At 34.3% G+C, this 18,834-nt stretch overlaps 1 protein-coding gene and 1 pseudogene across 1 annotated transcript; both read right to left on the bottom strand.

Moving 5' to 3' along the window:
* Positions 1-360: 360 nt before the first annotated feature.
* On the bottom strand, positions 361-9,863 carry LOC105763794 (transketolase, chloroplastic-like; annotated as a pseudogene).
* Positions 9,864-13,019: 3,156 nt separating this feature from the next.
* On the bottom strand, positions 13,020-17,966 carry LOC105763788 (methionine aminopeptidase 1A). Its single transcript, XM_012582138.2, has 16 exons — positions 17,639-17,966; positions 17,341-17,391; positions 16,664-16,849; positions 16,494-16,569; positions 16,284-16,331; positions 16,115-16,159; positions 15,870-15,969; positions 15,721-15,772; positions 15,246-15,287; positions 15,080-15,141; positions 14,901-14,999; positions 14,720-14,793; positions 14,549-14,618; positions 14,139-14,204; positions 13,968-14,056; positions 13,020-13,429 (listed from the first exon to the last, which is right to left on the bottom strand). The coding sequence occupies exons 1-16, from the start codon at positions 17,704-17,706 to the stop codon at positions 13,352-13,354; spliced, it is 1,206 nt and encodes a 401-aa protein (XP_012437592.1). The 5' UTR covers positions 17,707-17,966; the 3' UTR covers positions 13,020-13,351.
* Positions 17,967-18,834: the final 868 nt, after the last annotated feature.

Genomic DNA, 18,834 nt, shown 5'->3' with positions numbered 1-18,834 from the left:
TTTGATTGGGCAACGGATCGACGCATTTAGTGTCGTTTCTAGAGATTCCCATAATAATATCTAGATATTTGTTTGACTATGGCCATCTGTAATGGGTCGTTTTCTTAGGTTTAGGTATCAATTTTTTTGGATTAATATTTTTGGGTCATTTTCTTAAGTTTAGGTATAATTTTTTTGAACAGATGTTGTTTATTATTTTATTAATAAAAAGCCCAATCTGAAAATTTCAAAAAAAAAGTTAATATAAAAATCAAATGAATATTTAATTGAAATGTTAAAATTAAATGTTTAAAACATATTACGTTTAGAGTTCAAATCTCATTATAATTGGATTATTATTGATTTTATATAAAAAGAATATGAAAAGACAAAAATACCTTTATTATAAAATAACTCATTTAATAATTTATCAATTAAGTTAGTATCTAATTAACTCATGACACCAACAAATTGAAAATAGTTCAAAGAGGGATTACAAATTCATAAACATATAAAATCATAAAAGCAACATAAGAAATTTGGATGGTTCCTTTTATTATTAAAAACAAAAACAGCCACAAAAAGCACCTAATAATGCCTAGCAAAGTTCCTTTGCAGCTGCAACAACCTCTGGTGTTAAACCGAATTCTTTGTATAATCTACCTGTCGGTGTACTTGCCCCAAACCAATCAATTCCAATTGCCTTCCCTTTCAATCCAACAATCTTTTTCCACCCGAAAGTTGATCCAGCTTCAATACTTAGCCTAGATGATACACTAGATGGTAAAACACTTTCTTTGTAGGCGTTTGATTGATTATCGAATAGTTCCCAAGAAATAAGGGAGACGACCCGAACAGCTTTTTCGCCCTTCCTTAGTTCGTTGGCAGCTTTAACAGCAATTTCCAATTCAGAACCAGTTCCGATTAGGACTATGTCGAGGTTGTTTCCTGAAAAATTGTCTGATATAATGTAGCCACCTTTTTCGACCCCCTCGATGGAAGTTCTAGATGGTTGGGGTAGTTCTCGTTGAGAGAGTGCGATAATGGAAGGTGTGTTTCTATTGAGGATAGTAACTTTGTATGCACCAACAGTTTCGTTTCCATCAGCTGAACGAAGCATGAAAACATTAGGCATTGCACGAAAGCTAGCTAAGTGTTCGATTGGTTGGTGGGTTGGTCCATTTTCCCTGCTACCAATGGAATCGTGTGTCATAACGTAAATAACTCTGGCTTGACTCAATGCAGGCATCCTAATAGCAGCTATCATGTAATCGATGAAAACGAAGAAAGTAGCACAATACGGAATAAGGTCGGGGCTATGATATGTAATGCTGTTGCAAATGACTCCCATTCCGTGTTCTCTAACACCAAACCTAAGATTACGTTCCTCGGGGGTGACTTTCTGAAAATTACCATACATTTTGAGTAATGTCATGTTGGAAGAAGCAAGGTCTGCACTTCCACCAAGAAAACCCGGGAGTACTTTTACAAAAGCATTGAGATTTTGTTGAGAGAGGTTTCTGGTAACATTAGCCGGGCTCTCCGGAGTATATGTCTGAAAATTTGTAAACAAAAAAAGGCTCATTTTACATACGAAACAAGATTTGTCTAAGAATTTAAGTGTTTGACTAAATTTAGTCGGGACTCAGGACTCAAGACAATAAGAGGGTTACTCACTGGAAGTGCTTATCCCATTTGGCTGGTAGTTCACCAGTGATTATTAATTTGAGCTCTGCAGCTTCATCTTTGTATTTCTTCTCATATTCAGCAAACTTTGCATTCCATTCGACTTCAAGGGCAGCTCCCTGTTGGACATGGCGATTCCAATGCCTGTAAATACAGGAAAAAAGTTTCGAACACCAAACAAGAAAACATAATCAAATGTATATATTGAAACATCTACAAATCTCTTTACCTTTTAACATCTTCGGGTACATGGAATGGCTCGTGTGGCCACGTAAGGTTTTTCCTAGTAGCATCCACTTCCATGGCACCCAATGCACTACCGTGAACATTGTACGAGTTTGCCTTGTTCGGAGATCCATAACTAATGGTGGTTGTCACCTGCAAAGAACAATAGGAAGATAGTTTTTACGACCTTAATTCCAACTATAAACTCAACAAGCATCTAGATAATATCTAACCTTGATTAAAGTGGGCTTGTCTTTGACAGCCTTTGCTTCCTTAATAGCAGCACGAATCTTATCGTAACCAGTATTCCCATTCTTGACCCAAATAACATGCCACCCATGCCCCTTAAAACATTCATCAACATTTTCGATAAAGGCAATTTCAGTGTCACCATCGAGTGAAATGTGATTGTCATCGTAGAAAGCTATAAGCATTCCAAGTCCACAATGTTCGGCAAGCGAACAAGCTTCGTTCGCAATACCCTCCATTTGACAACTATCACCTAAAATAGCATACCTACAAAAAAAATATCAATTTATTATCCATAGAAGATATCATAACACAATGAACAGTAAGAACTCGAAAAGTAATCATACGTGTAGTGGTCAAAAATCTCATTGTTAGGCTTGTTGAACCTAGCAACTAGGTGCTTCTCGGCTAGAGCCAACTGGACAACATTTGCAATACATTGACCAAGAAGACCTGTATGTAAAAGAAAATATGCCACATATAAGTGTCACGGGCCGCGCAAAGAAGTCCATAACTGATGCGCATATTTCAGACCTTTCATGTTTCCTTAGGGTCATTCGGCCCGTCAGGATTGGCCCATCACTTGAAAGATACTCAAAGCTCATCTACTGAATCCTGGTTGAATTGGAACACTCCAGTAAATTGTATTTTATCAGGATAATTATTGTAAATCCTAAATGATAAACACGTAAACAATTTGAATCCCTTAAGACTCTTATTGTAGATGAGAACTAATATCAGTAATTGATGTAATTTAGTCTGTACCATTAAATCTGGAGTCTCACATTCATTTGTAATCACTTCATTCTTTCTGAGCTAAAGAATATATTGAGAGCATTTATTCAAACATCTTGTGTGCATCGCTTTCCTTTGGCTTTTTTATTTTTTGTTGCTCGTTCGGTTTGTGTTCGCTTTTCCTATATTTTAGTGCCTTAAAGAACTTTTATGAGAATTTTTAGTTTTTCGACAACTAGGCTAACGTAGGCAAATTTGGAGTAAAGAAATCACCTAAGGTCGTATGGTTTGCAAGATTAAGTTTCTAGTCCTGTGATAGTTGGTATCCGAATTAAGGTTACGAAGGTAACGTTGAAATGTCAAAAGGAGCAGATGAGTAGAATGTCCCAATAAAAACCCATGAGAGGGGAAAGAAACGAAGCAAATCAAGGGATATGCTATCGACTTTGGAAAGTCATGTGGTCCATCTTGAGGAACCCATGGGGGAAGTGAAGGAAACGTTCGAGGTAATGAAGACACACATTGAGGAGTTAGACCCGATAAAATAGCAGTTCAATGAATATTTACAGAGGGCATTAGTTTCAATGTGGACACATTGCAAGCGCTTTTTAACACTATTTTATGGATAAGCTGATTGAAAAGAATAATGCTCTTGAAGCCATAGTGACAACATTGAACCCAAAGATCGAGGAACTCAAGGGGGAGCTCACGGTGTGAAGAGTTGCTATAAGAAAAAGGGTGTTGAATGCGACATTAAGCCATAAGATTAATATCCCTAAATCAAAAAAGTTTAAGAGGATAATGTTCGCAAGGGAAGTGGACAACTTCTTATGAGAAATGTAGTAATACTTCTGTATCATGGGTATCAAGAAAGATGATGCTAAGGTAAATACTACTTTCATATATTTTACTGATGTCGCTCTTCTACGGTGGTGTCATAGGTCCACAGATGAAAAGCAAGTTGAGACCGAAATTGAGACTTGAGAGGAGTTCCAAAAAGAGTTCAAGGAGCAATTTTACCCCCAAATATGGGGAGAAAGAGGTTTGGGTTAAGTTGCGTTGATCTTCGTAACATGGCACAATTCAGGAATATATGGAGTTCAGTGAATTGATGCTCCAAATTACTGATTTGAGTGAGAAGACATCTTCTTTTTCATGGATAGGTTAAAACCGTGGGTTAAACAGAAATTGAAAAGACATGGAGTCGAGGAACTTACCAAAACCATGACCGTTGCAGAGTCGCTTCTTAAGCCAGGTACTAAGAAGTCAGAAAGATTTGAGTCTTCCAAGCCCAAATTCAAACCAAAAAGCAATGGTGAGGGAGAAAAAGATAGACTAACAAGGAATGACGACGGTAAGAACCAAACGGTTCAAAAGCTAAACTTGATAAGCAATGGGAAAAGAAGAAGAGGCTATTGAAATGCTTCATTTATAAAGGTTCACATATGGTAAGGGATTATCTGAAACGATCTATGTTTCTGCCATCAAAGAAGATAATGAGTAAAAAAAAACACAGTTGAAGTTTAACTCAATCATGAGTTTGTTGAAGGCAAGAAGGGTTGTAAACAAAAGGAACTGATGTTTATAGACATCATGGTGGCAGGTGGAAGATTGAATGCACTGGTGGACACAAACGCTTTATATCTATTCATGTCTAAAGAGTCTACTTAGAATCTTGGCCTCAAGCTTGAGGGAAAACTGGGGTAGATTGAGACAATGAGTTCCAAAAGGGTCCCAATAATGGGTGTTGCAAAATAAGTTGAACTTTAACTTGGCAGTTGGACCGAAAAGGAAACTATCAAGGTAATACCACTTGATGATAATGACTTTATGGTTGGATTAAAATTCCTTGATCGAGTTAATGCACTTCTTGTCCCTTTTGTTGATTGCATGTGCATTCTGGATCTATGTCACTGATGTGTAGTGTCAATTAAGCGAGAGAAGGGTATGGAAGTCAAGGTATTATCGATAATCTAGTTTGTAAAATAGGTATGCAGAGATGAAGTTTCATACTTAGAAACCTTGAAAGTCGACGATTTTATCGAGTCTATTAATGAAATTTCGAAGGAAATAGTACAATTATAAAGTTTTTTTAGGATGTGATGGCTGCCGAGTTGCCCAAAACATTATCACCTAAGAGGGAGGTGGGTCACAAGATTGAGTTGATGCCCAATCTGAGCTCGTCAGCTAAGGTCCCATATTGTATTTCTCCACTAAAGTTAAAAAATTTACGAAAATATTGTGGGTTCATTAGACCATTTAAAGCCCCGTTTGGTACATCGATTTTGTTTCAGAAAAAGCACGATGAGTTATTAAGATTGTGCATTGATTTATGGGCATTAAACAAGATTATTATGAAAAATAGGTACCCGGTTCATCTCATTATAGATTTCTTTGATCAATTGGGAAGTGCAATATGGTTTACCAAGTTAGATTTGCGATCTGGGTACCACCAAGTCAAGGTAGCCGAAGGGGACGAGCTAAAGACAGCTTGCGTGATGTGTTATGGCTCGTATGAGTTCTTGGTTATGCCCTTCAAAATAACCAATGCTCTAACAAAATTTTGTACCCTAATGAATAAGGTACTTCAACCTTTTCTAGATTTTTTTGTGGCTATTTACCTTGACAATATTGTGGTTTACATCAAGTTACTTAAGCAACATGTGGAGCATTTAAGGGAAGTGTTCCAAGCCTTGCGAGAGAATTATCTTTTTTCAAAGAGGATAAATGCTCGTTCGCTCAGCGCGAGGTGCCATTCTTAGGCCACATTGTGGAATGTGGAAAAGTCTGGATGGACAATGAAAAAATTTAGGCAATTGCTGGTTGTGAACCACCAACCAAGGAAACTGAGTTGTGATCTTTTCTTGGTTGGTAAACTATTATTGACGCTCCATCCAAGGCTACTCCAAAATCACCGCATCCTTGACAGACCTATTGAAGAACAGTAAGATATGGGATTGGAATGAACAATTTCGTAAAACCTTTGATCAAGTGAAAAATGTGATGATAAAAAAGCTTGTGCTTGCGTTGTCGGATTATACCAAATCGTATAAGGTGCATACGGATGCATTAAACTATTCTATTAGAGGAGTATTAATGATACTGAATGGTGGTACACGATTCAAAAGAAAGAGATGACCACAATGGTGCATTGTTTGCACACATGGAGACACTATTTGCTAGGTTTCAGATTCATGGTCTTTACAAACAATGTGGAAAATGGTTATTTTCTTCTCAGAAAAAGGTATCCTCCAAACAAACTCGTTGGTAGGTTTTCTTGACGGAATTTGATTTCTGCATAGAATATAAGCCGGGGAAATCCAATGTAATGGCTAATGCATTAAGCTAAAAAATGGAGTTTGCAGCAATCAACCAACCAGATAACTTTTTATTAAAGCGCATTAAAGAGGGATTGTTCAATGATCCCACAGCCAAAACATTGATAGAACTTACCAAAAAAAGGGAAAACAATACAATTTTGGCTCAAGGGAGATTTGTTGTACAGTTAGGGGTATCATCTTTATGTGCTTCAATATGGGAAACTACAAGAAAGTCATAAAGTAGTGTCATGACTCGAGCTAGCCATCTAAGTAGACACTGCACTCTGGCTCTTTTGAGGACCGTTATTATTGGCCTCATATGGGTGATGATGTTGAGACTTATATGAAAACTTGTCTAGTGTGCTAATAAGACAAGATAGAGTTGAAAACGTCAGTCGATTTATTACAGCCTTTGCCCATTCCGGAACGTCCATGAGAGAGTGTATCCATGGTTTTTATTATTAGTTTGCCTAAATCTGATGGTTTGCAAGTATTGTTGTTATGTTTGACAGATTTTCCAAGTATGAAACTTTCATTCTAGCAACCAATGAGTGCCCTACTGACGAGGTAGCTCATTTGTTCCTTAGATATGTGGTGAAATATTGGGGGTGCCACAATCTATTGTCAGTGATCGATTCTAGATAGAGTTGTACAAGTTGATGGGGTCAGACTTGACCTTTTCTACTATCATGCATCTGCAAACTGATGGGCAAACTAAGAGAGTAAATGCTTTATTGCAGACTTATCTTCGGTACTATGTGAATTCCACACAGAGGGACTGGTCAAAGTTGTTTGATGTGGCCCAAATTTTTTTATAACTTGCAGCGGAATAGGGCCACGAATCAGAGTCCTTTCGAGATAGTGATGGGGCAACAATCACTGACACCCAATGTTGTTGCGACTCGTTACGAATGACCAAATCTAGTACCTTATTGATTTGCTAAAGACTGGCAAAAGCATAATGACTTAGCCTGAGCTTGCTTACATAAGGCAAGTAAGCACAACAAGAAATGGATTTATCAGAATCACAGAAATGTACAATATCACGTTGGTAACTCAGTTCTTGCTAAACAACACTTAATTTTGTGTCACATTAGCTTGCACAAGGGGCTTGTGTGACGGTATGAGGGACCTTTCAGAATTCTGAAAGTGCAAGCAAGGTAACCTAAAAACTAGAGTTGCTAGCAAAACTCAAGTTCCATCCGGTGTTCTATGTCAATATGCTTAAGCCTTTCCATGAGGATCAAGAAGATCTAAATCAAAGCAAGTCCGAACGAGCACCAATAGGAGTAAAGATCTCCTACAATTGTGATGTTGGGTGCATCATAGCAGACTGAGTAATCTGACGGAAGTACTACAAGTCGAGGCATGAGTACCTCGTACAATGGAAGGGACTTCCCGACAGTTAGGCTAGTTTGGAACCTGTTGAGGTTCTATGATAATTCCAAGAGAAGATGGGCCAGTTCCATTCCGATGATGCAATGAGGGAGTTGCGAGAACAGGTAGGGGAGAATGTCATGGGTCGCGCAAAGGATCTCATAACTAATGCGCATATTTTAGACACTTCATGTTCCCTTAGGGTCATTCGGCTCGTCAGGACCGACCCATCACGTGGAAAAGACTCAAGACTCATCTACTTGAATCCTAATTGAATTGAACCACTCTAGTAAATTGTATTTTACCAAGATAATTATTTTAAATCCTAAAAAATGAACATGCATAGAATTTAAATCCCTTAGGACTCTCTTATTGTAGATGAGAACTAATCTCAACAATTAATGTAATTTAATCTGTATCGTTGGATCTAATGGAGCTCAACTATAAATAAATGCACTCCCTTCATTTGTAATTACTTAATTCTTTTTAAGCTAAAGAATATATTGAGAGCATCTACTCAAACATCTTGTGTGCATCATTTTCCTTTGACTTTTTTGTTCTTCGTTGCTCTTTCGATTCGAGTTTGCTTCCGCTATATTTCGATGTCTTAAAGAACTTCTGCAAGAATTCTCACTTTTGTGAGAGTTGCACTGACTTAGGTAGATTCGAAATAAAGAAATCACCTAAAGTCGCGCGGTTTGTGAGATTAAAATTCTAACCCCGTGACATAAGTACATGCATTTGCTTTATTTATAGTATGAGTCTATGACAATGACATGTTTCTTGACAAAATTCTATATATATAATAACTTTTAAGTATAACCTACAATCAAATTATGGTTTTGATCCCTCTATTATGCTCAAATTTAGTATTTAGTCTTTAGTCCCTATATTTTAATCTGGTATAATTTTGTCCCTCTATATTTATAATATCGTTAGTTAATCCAAATAGTTAAATACATTTTAACTATATGAATTGTTCTTAAAACCTAATCAACACTTCCAACAATATATATATGCCATGTCAATATGATACATAGTATCAAATTGTGGTTTTGATCTCTTTATTATGCTCAAATTTGTGATTAGCCCTATATTTTAATCATGTACTATTTTGTCCCTCTATGTTTATAATATCATTAATTATACAAAATACTGATATGAATTTTTCTTAAAAACACAATCACCGCTTCCAACAAAATGATATTATAAAGGCGAAAACCAAATTCCAAAGACTAAATCACAAACTTCTTAATAGTAGAGGGACCAAAACATAATTTGACCTCTAACATACCAGTTGTAACTTCAACTCCAGGTGTTTCAAAATTCTCAGGATGTCTTGGTGTTCTAAATTCTTCAAATCATCTTCCTACAACATAATCCAATAACTGTAAAGTTTAGTTCTTTAATCTAATAATCAACTCTTTTTTCAATTTTTTAGAGATAAATATCAAAACTAATGTATATATGAATTTTAGTTTGGCACAATTTTATAAATAAAATTTTTATTTTATCCTATTTTCACAAATTACTAATAATATTATCAAGTAGGAAATTATATTAATATATTATATAATTTTTTTTATTAATACGATATGAAAATAAATAAATAAATTTATATATATATATGAAACACAATTTAATTCAAGTTTCATAAACAAATAAAAGTTTATGTACTCAATTACACGTTACACCGTACTAAATGCAAAACATTAAAAAGAATTGAAAGGAAATAAACCCAAATCCAATTTTTCACCGAATCGGACATGGATACAAAGTTTAAAAGCTTTACCTGAACACTATCATAACCAGCAAGGTGAAGCAGAGCATATTGCAACATACAACCATGACCAGCAGACAAAAGGAAAATAAGGGTTCTTAGGATTATACCTCATGATTTCATCGTATAAAATGTGACCCATCGGAGCACAACCCATGGGTAACCCAGGGTGACCGGAATTAGCCTTTTCGACAGCATCAATAGCTAAGAATCTGATCGTGTTGACTGATTTTTCCAATAAGGAAGTCTCGGCGGGAGTGCCGATTGTCTCCACGGCAGCGGAACGGACTCGGAGACTCCGGTTTAAGCGCGTGGGAAGGACTCGACGGGAGCGCGGGGTAGTGAGCTTGAGACCGGAGAAAGTGGTGGTGGGAAGTGAAACACGGTAGTCGGAGGATTGGGTGAACCCATCGGAAAGATGGTTCGAGCTAGGAGAGCTTGAGACAGAGTGAGAGATGAAGTAGAGGCCATTGTTGTTTTTTGATCGAGTCGACTCAGTTGAGTGAGGTTGGTGAAAGGGCGATCGAAATGACTTCAGTTGATATATTCGAGGAAGAGAAGGCAAAGTACATGGGCACCAACTTTTTTTGGGTTAATATAACTTTTAGTCCCTAAAATTTGCAATTATGTTTATGAAAAGATTACCAAATCAAAACCCCTCAATTTAAAAGTCAACGATATAATTTTTGAAGCATCCATCTAAATTCGTTATTAATATATATGTTGGGAAACGTGTCTATATTATAATAAGCATGTAATTATTTGTTTTATGTACTTAAACGATGAATAAATTTTACATTTTAATGTTATGTCTTTTGTACTTCTTTCTTTCATATTTTGCATGCATAGTAAAATTGTAACAAGTATATGTTAGTTTATTGATTGTCTAAGTTCAAGTTGATGATAAAAGACATTATAAAAATGTTTACATTACGAGAAAGATAACTTATTTTAATAGATAATTTATACGAGTCCGTAATCTCGTAAAAGAATCAAAATGAGTATTTGATTCAAATATTGAGAAGGATTATTATGTCGTCTACAATTTCAATTTAAGAGATGGCTAGTCTTGGCTATCTGAACAGTTGACTCCACGGGTAAAGACATAGATGTATTCATTGGCAAAATGATACATTGAATTGAATCCAAAATTAATTAATTCTGAATTCGTTTGTGGATTAATTCGCTTGTGACAGTCATGGTGTGATTTACCTAAATTTTGAGTTAGTCGTTGAACATGTGTATATAACTCATGTGCTTTGATATAAGTGGAGGCTTATGCTCTAAAGATGGTCGAGCCGATAGTCAGAATGTTGAGTACATGACTTGTGTATGATAACGATATCCTCTCATAAAGAGTTAACAATATTCTCTCATTGACATTGTGTGGATTGATAAATATGGAACCTGGTCACGGGTTGCTAGTTCTTGAACGAGCAAATTATCACATTCATTTATTGACAGTGATCATATTAATTATTAAGAAGACACAATGGTGACAATGAGATAAAATAGAATTGTATTTAGTAAATGTGTTTAACTCAAAGGAAATATAAGAGTGACACATACATGACGAGGTAATTGGACAAAGCAATTGGATGAATTGCTTTTGTTTATAGTATACATTAAGGAATTTTCAATCATGTTACTTCTTGTGAATTGACTTCATGATTAAGTAATAGTAAATAATCGAAATGATGCTTCTGAACATAATTGTAATTACTAGAGCCTAATGTTATATGTCCGATTGGTTCCTCCGCTAGCTCAACAAAAGCTCGACTGGACTACATTTGAATTAGAAGTAAATTTTACGACTTTGGAAATAATTTAATTGAGTCAATTTATTCGATGTGGAATTAACTTGGGTAGTCGTAAGAATTGTTCAACTAGAGAAATTGATTAAAAAATTTCTTGAAAAGTTAATTTGAAAAATCTAAGTGATTTTTGGGAAAATTAATTTTGATAAAGTACAATTAAATTAATCAAATTAATTAAAATTAATATAATATTTTTGAAAATTAACTTTTTAAGTCAGACAATTGGTTTAATGGGTAATTGAACTTGAAAATTGGACTTGAGATCGTAAAATGAGCTCGGGAGCCCAAAACCGAGACCAAGATCCAAAAATCGATCAAACTGGGCCTGTTATGTGAAACCAGGTCGATGGTCCAACCGGTGGCTAGACTGAACTGGTCGGGTCGTCACTAGCCCAAATTTAACTGGTAGAAACCGAACTAGCTCGGGGTGCTGGCGACTACGAAGGTGGCATTCCTGTGGCCGGAAAATGGTTGGCGGCAGTGTGGGTCTTCGATGATTGAGCAGTGAAAGAATTACACTCCTATTAGGACTCAACCAAAGAATTTGATTTCAGATTAACTATTTAAGAAATATTATTATTTTATTAAATTTAATATTAAATTAAATTTAATACTTATCTTAATAGAATTTTATTAATTTAATATTAGAGTGATTATCTTAATATTAAGTTAAATTTAATGTTTATCTTATAGATAAATATTCTATTAATTTAATAAAATTTAATATTAAATTGATTAAGTTTAATAATAGTTGAATTATCTAAACTCTCTCATTATAAAGAAAGCCTTGAGTCAATATAAAGAGATATTTTTCTTATTTACAACTTGGTCCAAAAGTTTAGAGAAATTACAAAATTACCCCACTAGTCGGTAGATGTGAGCTTGGGGATAACGAAGAAGACTACTTGGTTGAAGTGTTCATCTTAGATAAATCGAGAAGGTACAATTTTGATTAAGTATATATTACTTTAGATATCACAACTAATTTTCTTTTTTGAAATTTCATTTTAAAACTTTAATTTTCCTTAAATTTATTTTTCGTTCTATTATCTAAACTCGATTTTCCAACCAATATATTGTACAAAATTATTTAAACCTTAGCCGCCTCAAGAAAAATTATGCTATTATAAAGTATATAATTTAAATTTAATTGGACCAACATTACAATGCCAAATAAAAGATTTTGTGTCCATGTTAGCTTGGAACTTTATAAATTTTTCTAATTTGATCCTTAAATTTAAATTTTATTACAAGACATTTAAGGTTCTATTATACCGTCAAATTTTTTTTTTTAGTTTTTAAGTTTTATTATAATAATTTAAATATTTTTTGTATTTTTAAAGTTTATATAAAATTTTAAACATTTTAATGATAATAAAACACAATCTAAAGTATCATATTATTAAATTCAAATTAAAGAACTAAATTGGGAAAAATAACTGAAATGGAAAAAATATTCAAAGATTAAGTTAAAAAGTAGCCAAATTCCAAAAAGTTGCAAAATTTCAACACTGATACGGATAAAAAATTGAAAAAATTATTAAATTCAAGAATATATTTTATATACAGTGAAATCTAGATTATGGGACAGTAAAAAATTATATAGTAAATATATTTATTAAAATTAATGAAAAGTCAAATAAATATTTAGTTGAAATGATAAAATTAAATGTTTAAAGTAATTGAATTATTATTGACTTTATATAGAAAGAACATAAAAAGACAAAAACACCTTTATAATAAAGTAACTTATTTTGTATATAAATAAATATTTTAGTAATTACTCAATTAAATTAATGTCATCAATCAAAACTTATTTTAAAAGTATATATCTATATAGAGATATATGTATGTGAGGTGAACTAACTTGATTAATGTAGAAAAGAACTGAAAAATTTATAATGGTCTACAAACGTCAAATCATCATCATCCAAATTATGATCATCCTTTGTTACAAACAGAAAACTAGGGGGGAATGAATCCATTTTACACATGATCACACACTAAAAACTTGCCATTAAAAGCTTAAATTGAAAATGGTATGGTTCTTCTCTCATTCAACAAAAAAGGGTCGAAGAGTACCCCAAATTGGGTACACTGCATAATCTCTTGCCCATAAGTATAATGTATAGATTTTAACTTAACTTGGGGTTCTATTATTTTATGGGACAATTGAGATTAGATTACTTGTTTGACCAAGGAAACACGTCCGGCGATGATGGTAGCCGAGCCGTAAGAACTTCGACCCCAGTTTCTGTTACCTGCATTGAAGAAGATTGCACCAATGGAATCATGGATCATTAGATTATTGCAAAACAACCAAGAATGTTCCCTAGGAACACGATCATAATCCGAATGTTTATTGAAAATAGCAGCTCTACCTATGATGCATAGAGCAGTAAAAGTACAATGGAGACCCTGTGCTAGGAATAGATTGCATTTTGCCCCCCTATACTAAAATAATGGGTAAATTAATCCCTATACATTAAATCAAACAGCAAACTGGTCCTTCTGATAAAAATTTCATCCATTTTTGTTGTTAAAAACCGGTCTCTATATGTCAACACATGCGTGTCACTGTCTAATTACTCTGTTAACCATGCTAATTTTTAACAATACAAATGGATGAAACTTTTAACAAAAAAAAAAAACAATTTGCTCTTTGATCTAGCATATAGAGACTAATTTACCTTTTTTTAGTAGAAAGGTCAAAATGCAATCTAACTCCTAGTATAGAGACCTCTAAGGTACTTTTACTTGCATTAAGCAAACAAAATGGAAATGAAAATGGAAGGTTACCAAAAGAGTATGCTCAAACTGAGCGCTGCGTTTGCCGTCTGCTGTCACAGCAGTCCACCCATCAGGCCACATTTGATCACGCCAAACGCCTATAGACAAAAATCCATCGACATAGTGAGTAAAACAAAAGAATTTATAAGTGGTCAATAAGTATTAAACTTCGGGAGTCACCTGCATTAATCATTGGTTCAATTGTAAAAGTCTGTCCAGCTTTCATTACCCCAACGGCTTTATTTCCTGATCGGGTTAAGAGAAGCAGCAGATAAAAGAAACAGTTTACATAAGCAGTTGAATCATTAAATGTCTTGACAATTTTCGATAAAAGTACCATGGAATACTAGAAGCCGGATTGCATTTTACCCCCTTTACTCAAAAAATGGGCAAATTAGTCCTTATACGTAAGATTAGTTTGCTCATTGGTCTAATGTACAAGGACTAATTTGCTTAAGTGAATGGGAGCAAAACTCCTAGTACAAGGACCCTCATGGTACTTTTACCACGATTTTCCATGAAGCATTTAGGACAGTTAAACATAAAAATAAAATGTAACAGGTTTGCGAAGCTTGATCTAATAAGGATACTTCCATAATGGGGAATATTTGGGGCACAGTGGAACAACTCTCCAATACCATGGCCACAATATGATTTCACCTATAGTAACAAAAGATGATAGAGCACGACGTAAACAAAAACTGTAATCGAGATGATATGTGAACCGGAATATATATGCATATACCAAATTTACACATTACCACAGATAACCCTGACATTGAAGCATGGCGATTAATAACTTCTCCAACATCACGAAACCTCACTCCAGGCTTAACTGGAATTCGAGTGCCAAAATAGATTTATCAGAAATCAAGTCTCTATCCCATTGCAAAGATTACAATATGTAAAACTCATCGACAAAAAAGACTATGAATCACATACCAATAGATATTGCTTTATCTAAGCACTCGTATGTACACTGTACCAGCTTACGAGATGCTTCATCTACGTTTCCCACAAAATATGTTTCGTTTAAATCGCCTGCACGATGAGTCAATCCTTCATCAAGTACGGAGCTTCACTATGTGGCATTGGAATTATATAAACGAGAAGATTCTTACCATGAACACCTTTATAGTAAACAGTCACATCAACATTTATAATATCACCGTCTTCCAGTTTCCTAAGGCAACCCGATTTCAGTTCAAGCGCATCTTAGTAAATGATAAATACCACCGATGAATGTAACCACTGTAAAAGTTTCTAGAATTAGAACAAAGCTAATACCTTGCATCAGGAATCCCATGGCATATAACTTCATTAACTGACCTGGAAAAGAAAACGAAATATGTTTTAATTAATCAACAAGGTAAAAGTACCATGCAGGCCCCTATACTAGGAGTTGGATTGCATTTTGCCCCCTCTACTCAAAAAATGGGCATATTAGTCCATGTACGTTAGATTAAAGTCTTTTTGTTAAAAATTGGTCCCTATACGTCAGCATGAGGTAGACGTGGCATGCCACATGTCACTGACTGGTTATTCTGTCAATCAAGCCAGTTTTTAACCGTACAAATGGATGAAATTTTTAATAAAAAAGACCAATTTGCTTTTTTATCTAAAGTACAGAGACTAATTTGCCCATTTTTTGAGTAAAGGGGGCACAATACAATCCGACTCCTAGTACAGGGGCCTCCATGGTATTTCTACCATCAATAGAATAATCTCCAGAAACTCAACAAATATGTATAGAAGTACTTACGTGCAACAAGACTTTGGGAAGAAATGATAATTGAGAGGTGATGGATAAGCTCCTGCATGAGAGATTACATATAAAGCGAAACCAGGTAGGTGAAACCAGGTAGATGCACAATCACAAATACATGCAGCAAAATGAAAGTTCATTCAAACCTGCAGCAACAGTAGCCTCATGAACCACTCGATCAATTTCATCTGTTGTTACACCAGGACGGATCATTCGAGCAGCTGCATCCAAAACCTCCCTTGCAATCTAGCAATAGAGATTTAAACACCAAGAGATCTTGAAATAACTCGGGAAAAATTAAAAATCAATTCCAAAGAAAACTGGATATAACTAAAAATTGAACAAAGGGCTGTGAATCAAAAAACAAAATCAAGTGGAAGATGGAACTTACACGACATGTTTCTCGCATTCTCTCAATTTGATCAGGAGTCTTGATCTTCATACAGACACACCAAAAGTTAATAAGAAAAAAGGAAGAAGCTAAAATCATAAGGAGCATATAAAGTATTTATTATTAGTTCTCTAAGGCTTAAGAAGAGATTTCACTCGCATAAACTTACCTCAACACGATGTTGCCAATCACTGTTCGGCTCAACCTTTGGAACTCCCTGCATTGAAAGGAGAACAGAAATATCTTAGAAATGCAAAACCAACACGAAAGAAGAGAGAAAATAAGGTTAATTGTTCATGAATAGGTCGCTCATCAACAAATTTCCCACTCAATTGCTAATAAGTATTCCATATACACGAACTGATTTCGAAATACTCACATCATTAGCCCAATCAGGCTTATCAATGTGAGCAGGTACATTACGCTTGACAGATATGGGATATGGTCTAAGTGACCTGAACAACGAAGATAATAATAAAAATCAGAAATAACAAGGACCCAAGCTTAAAAAGAAAGTGTAAAAGAGGGACTACAATCTTAGACAAGTACCCAGTCCAATTAAAAGGAGGAAGTTTCGGAGTCCGACTTTGTCCTTTCCTCAAGCAATATAGCCAATCCTCACTAGCTAAATCAGAGTTTTGTCCACCAGCACCATCTGTACCAAGTGAAGACAGCTTTGCCTTCAAATGAACTGGCTTGTGTGAGCTCCAAGAAGCCTTGAAACAATCCTGAGTGCTGTCAATAAAAACAATACCATTAAAGAAGAAAAGGGCTACATTCTTCTATTAGTCCCTATACTTTGTGAAATTTGTGGATTTAGTCCCTACTTTAATTTGATGTTCAAATTAGTCAATTTTAGTCTAGTCCTTACCCAAACAGTAACAATTAAATCTATTTGGATAAATTCAATTGCTAGTGCTGTACTATGTATAGGGTTGTAGATTTAGATCATATTCTCCAATTGGATCATTTAAGTCCCTATACTTTTGAATTTTGATATTGTAATACTAACATAAATGATAATCGTTAATTCATTAACTGGATTTTTAAAGAGTACTATGTGGAAATAGTAAGCTAACACAATATTTAATATACCATCATATGTTTGCCGCATTAAATTTTGAAAATAGCATAACTTAATAAATTTAACAGTTATCAGACAGAAATTTTAATTTTTGAAAAGTACAGGGACTAATTAAAAATCTACAAGAAAAGGATTTACATACCAGAAGGCAGCACCTTCACGAGGAAGCTTTAACTCCACACACTTAGGACACCTACAGATAATAAGCTATATCATTAACAAACGGATTCAGCTTAATTGTAAAGTTCATCACTATTAACCAAACACAGCTCAATTCACATTTTTTTATGCTCAAAATATATTTTTTTTAAAATCACTATAAACCAATTACAAGCTAATTCAAAATATCTCACAAATTTGAAAACTACCCAATGTTAATTACACCAAAAAATTTGATATTCTAAAAATGATAATATTTTAAAGCGAAAACAATAACATACTGAAGGCTAGCAGGATTGCTACAACGAGCACATGAAAGCGTCTCCGCCGCATCAGAGCCACCAGCCATTGGACCTTATGTATAAGATTGAACCACCCGGTTCAATTCAAAAATAAATTAAAAGGAAAGAACCAATAAACTATTACTGAATTGTTTGTGATTGAAAAAATAAATTGGGGAATTTTTTTTGTTGAGAAAATTAGGGTTAAACTTTTATAGTAATAAAGAATCTGGGTTCCACAAACAAATCCCTAAAAACTTAATAAAATTTCTCCCCAATCTATTTATCTGCCAGCGATCGAGTTTAACTTAAAAATTGAAATTTCAGCCCAAAATGTACAATCTTGTCTGAAAAATACCTAATTGTCGGCTCAAGGAAGATAAGGCTCTAGACTTTTAGGGCTTTTGGAATTGGGGCTTTCAAAATTCATAGTTTTTGGGCTTATCTTTTATCTTCGGCTTTTCTATTTTTGTTTTCTCTTTTATTTTTGGGTGCATTAATGTTTTGGCCACATAATTTAAAATGTTACAAAATAGTCACTAAATTATTTAAAAGTTTTCATATAAGTAATTGGGTTGTTAAAATTGTTGTTGTATGACCTTATCTGTTTGCACCGTCTGCAACAATAGAAAGCTCTTATTCTCCTTCTTTTATATAGTTCAACTATTTTTCATGAAACAACTTTGACCGTCACGAATTTGCAAACCAAAATCCAAATAACTTTTTTCTTTGATCATCAGATTGACATGGATTTAAACCATATTCTTCTACTCATCGATGAGCATTGATCTATCGTATTGATCGTTGAATCGTCGCTTGAAACTCACAAGTTAGACTTAAAAAAACACACTTAACAGCACAGTGACTTAATGAAAACTTTTGAGTGATTCAGTGACCATTTTGTAATTTTTTAAAGTTAAAGTAACTAAAACGTAAACTTACTAGTAATTTAGTTACAACGTAAACTTACTAGTAATTTAGTTACATTGAATTATTTTGTAGAAAAAATGTGTTGATTGTGTTTGATGAATACATGTGTTGATTGTGTTTGATGAATTGGATTTGAAGATGGCTTATATAGGAAGATAGATTGGGTTTAGAGGTTAGATGATTCTACAAGATATATAATAAATTTTAGGAGCATTAGAGTTTACTCAGAGGGTTGCTCATCTAATTATATTGGTCTGTATAGTGAC

The sequence above is a fragment of the Gossypium raimondii genome, chromosome 12 (assembly GCF_025698545.1).
Source record: "Gossypium raimondii isolate GPD5lz chromosome 12, ASM2569854v1, whole genome shotgun sequence".
Taxonomy (NCBI): domain Eukaryota; kingdom Viridiplantae; phylum Streptophyta; class Magnoliopsida; order Malvales; family Malvaceae; genus Gossypium; species Gossypium raimondii.
This window is presented reverse-complemented; position numbering and strand designations above follow the sequence as displayed.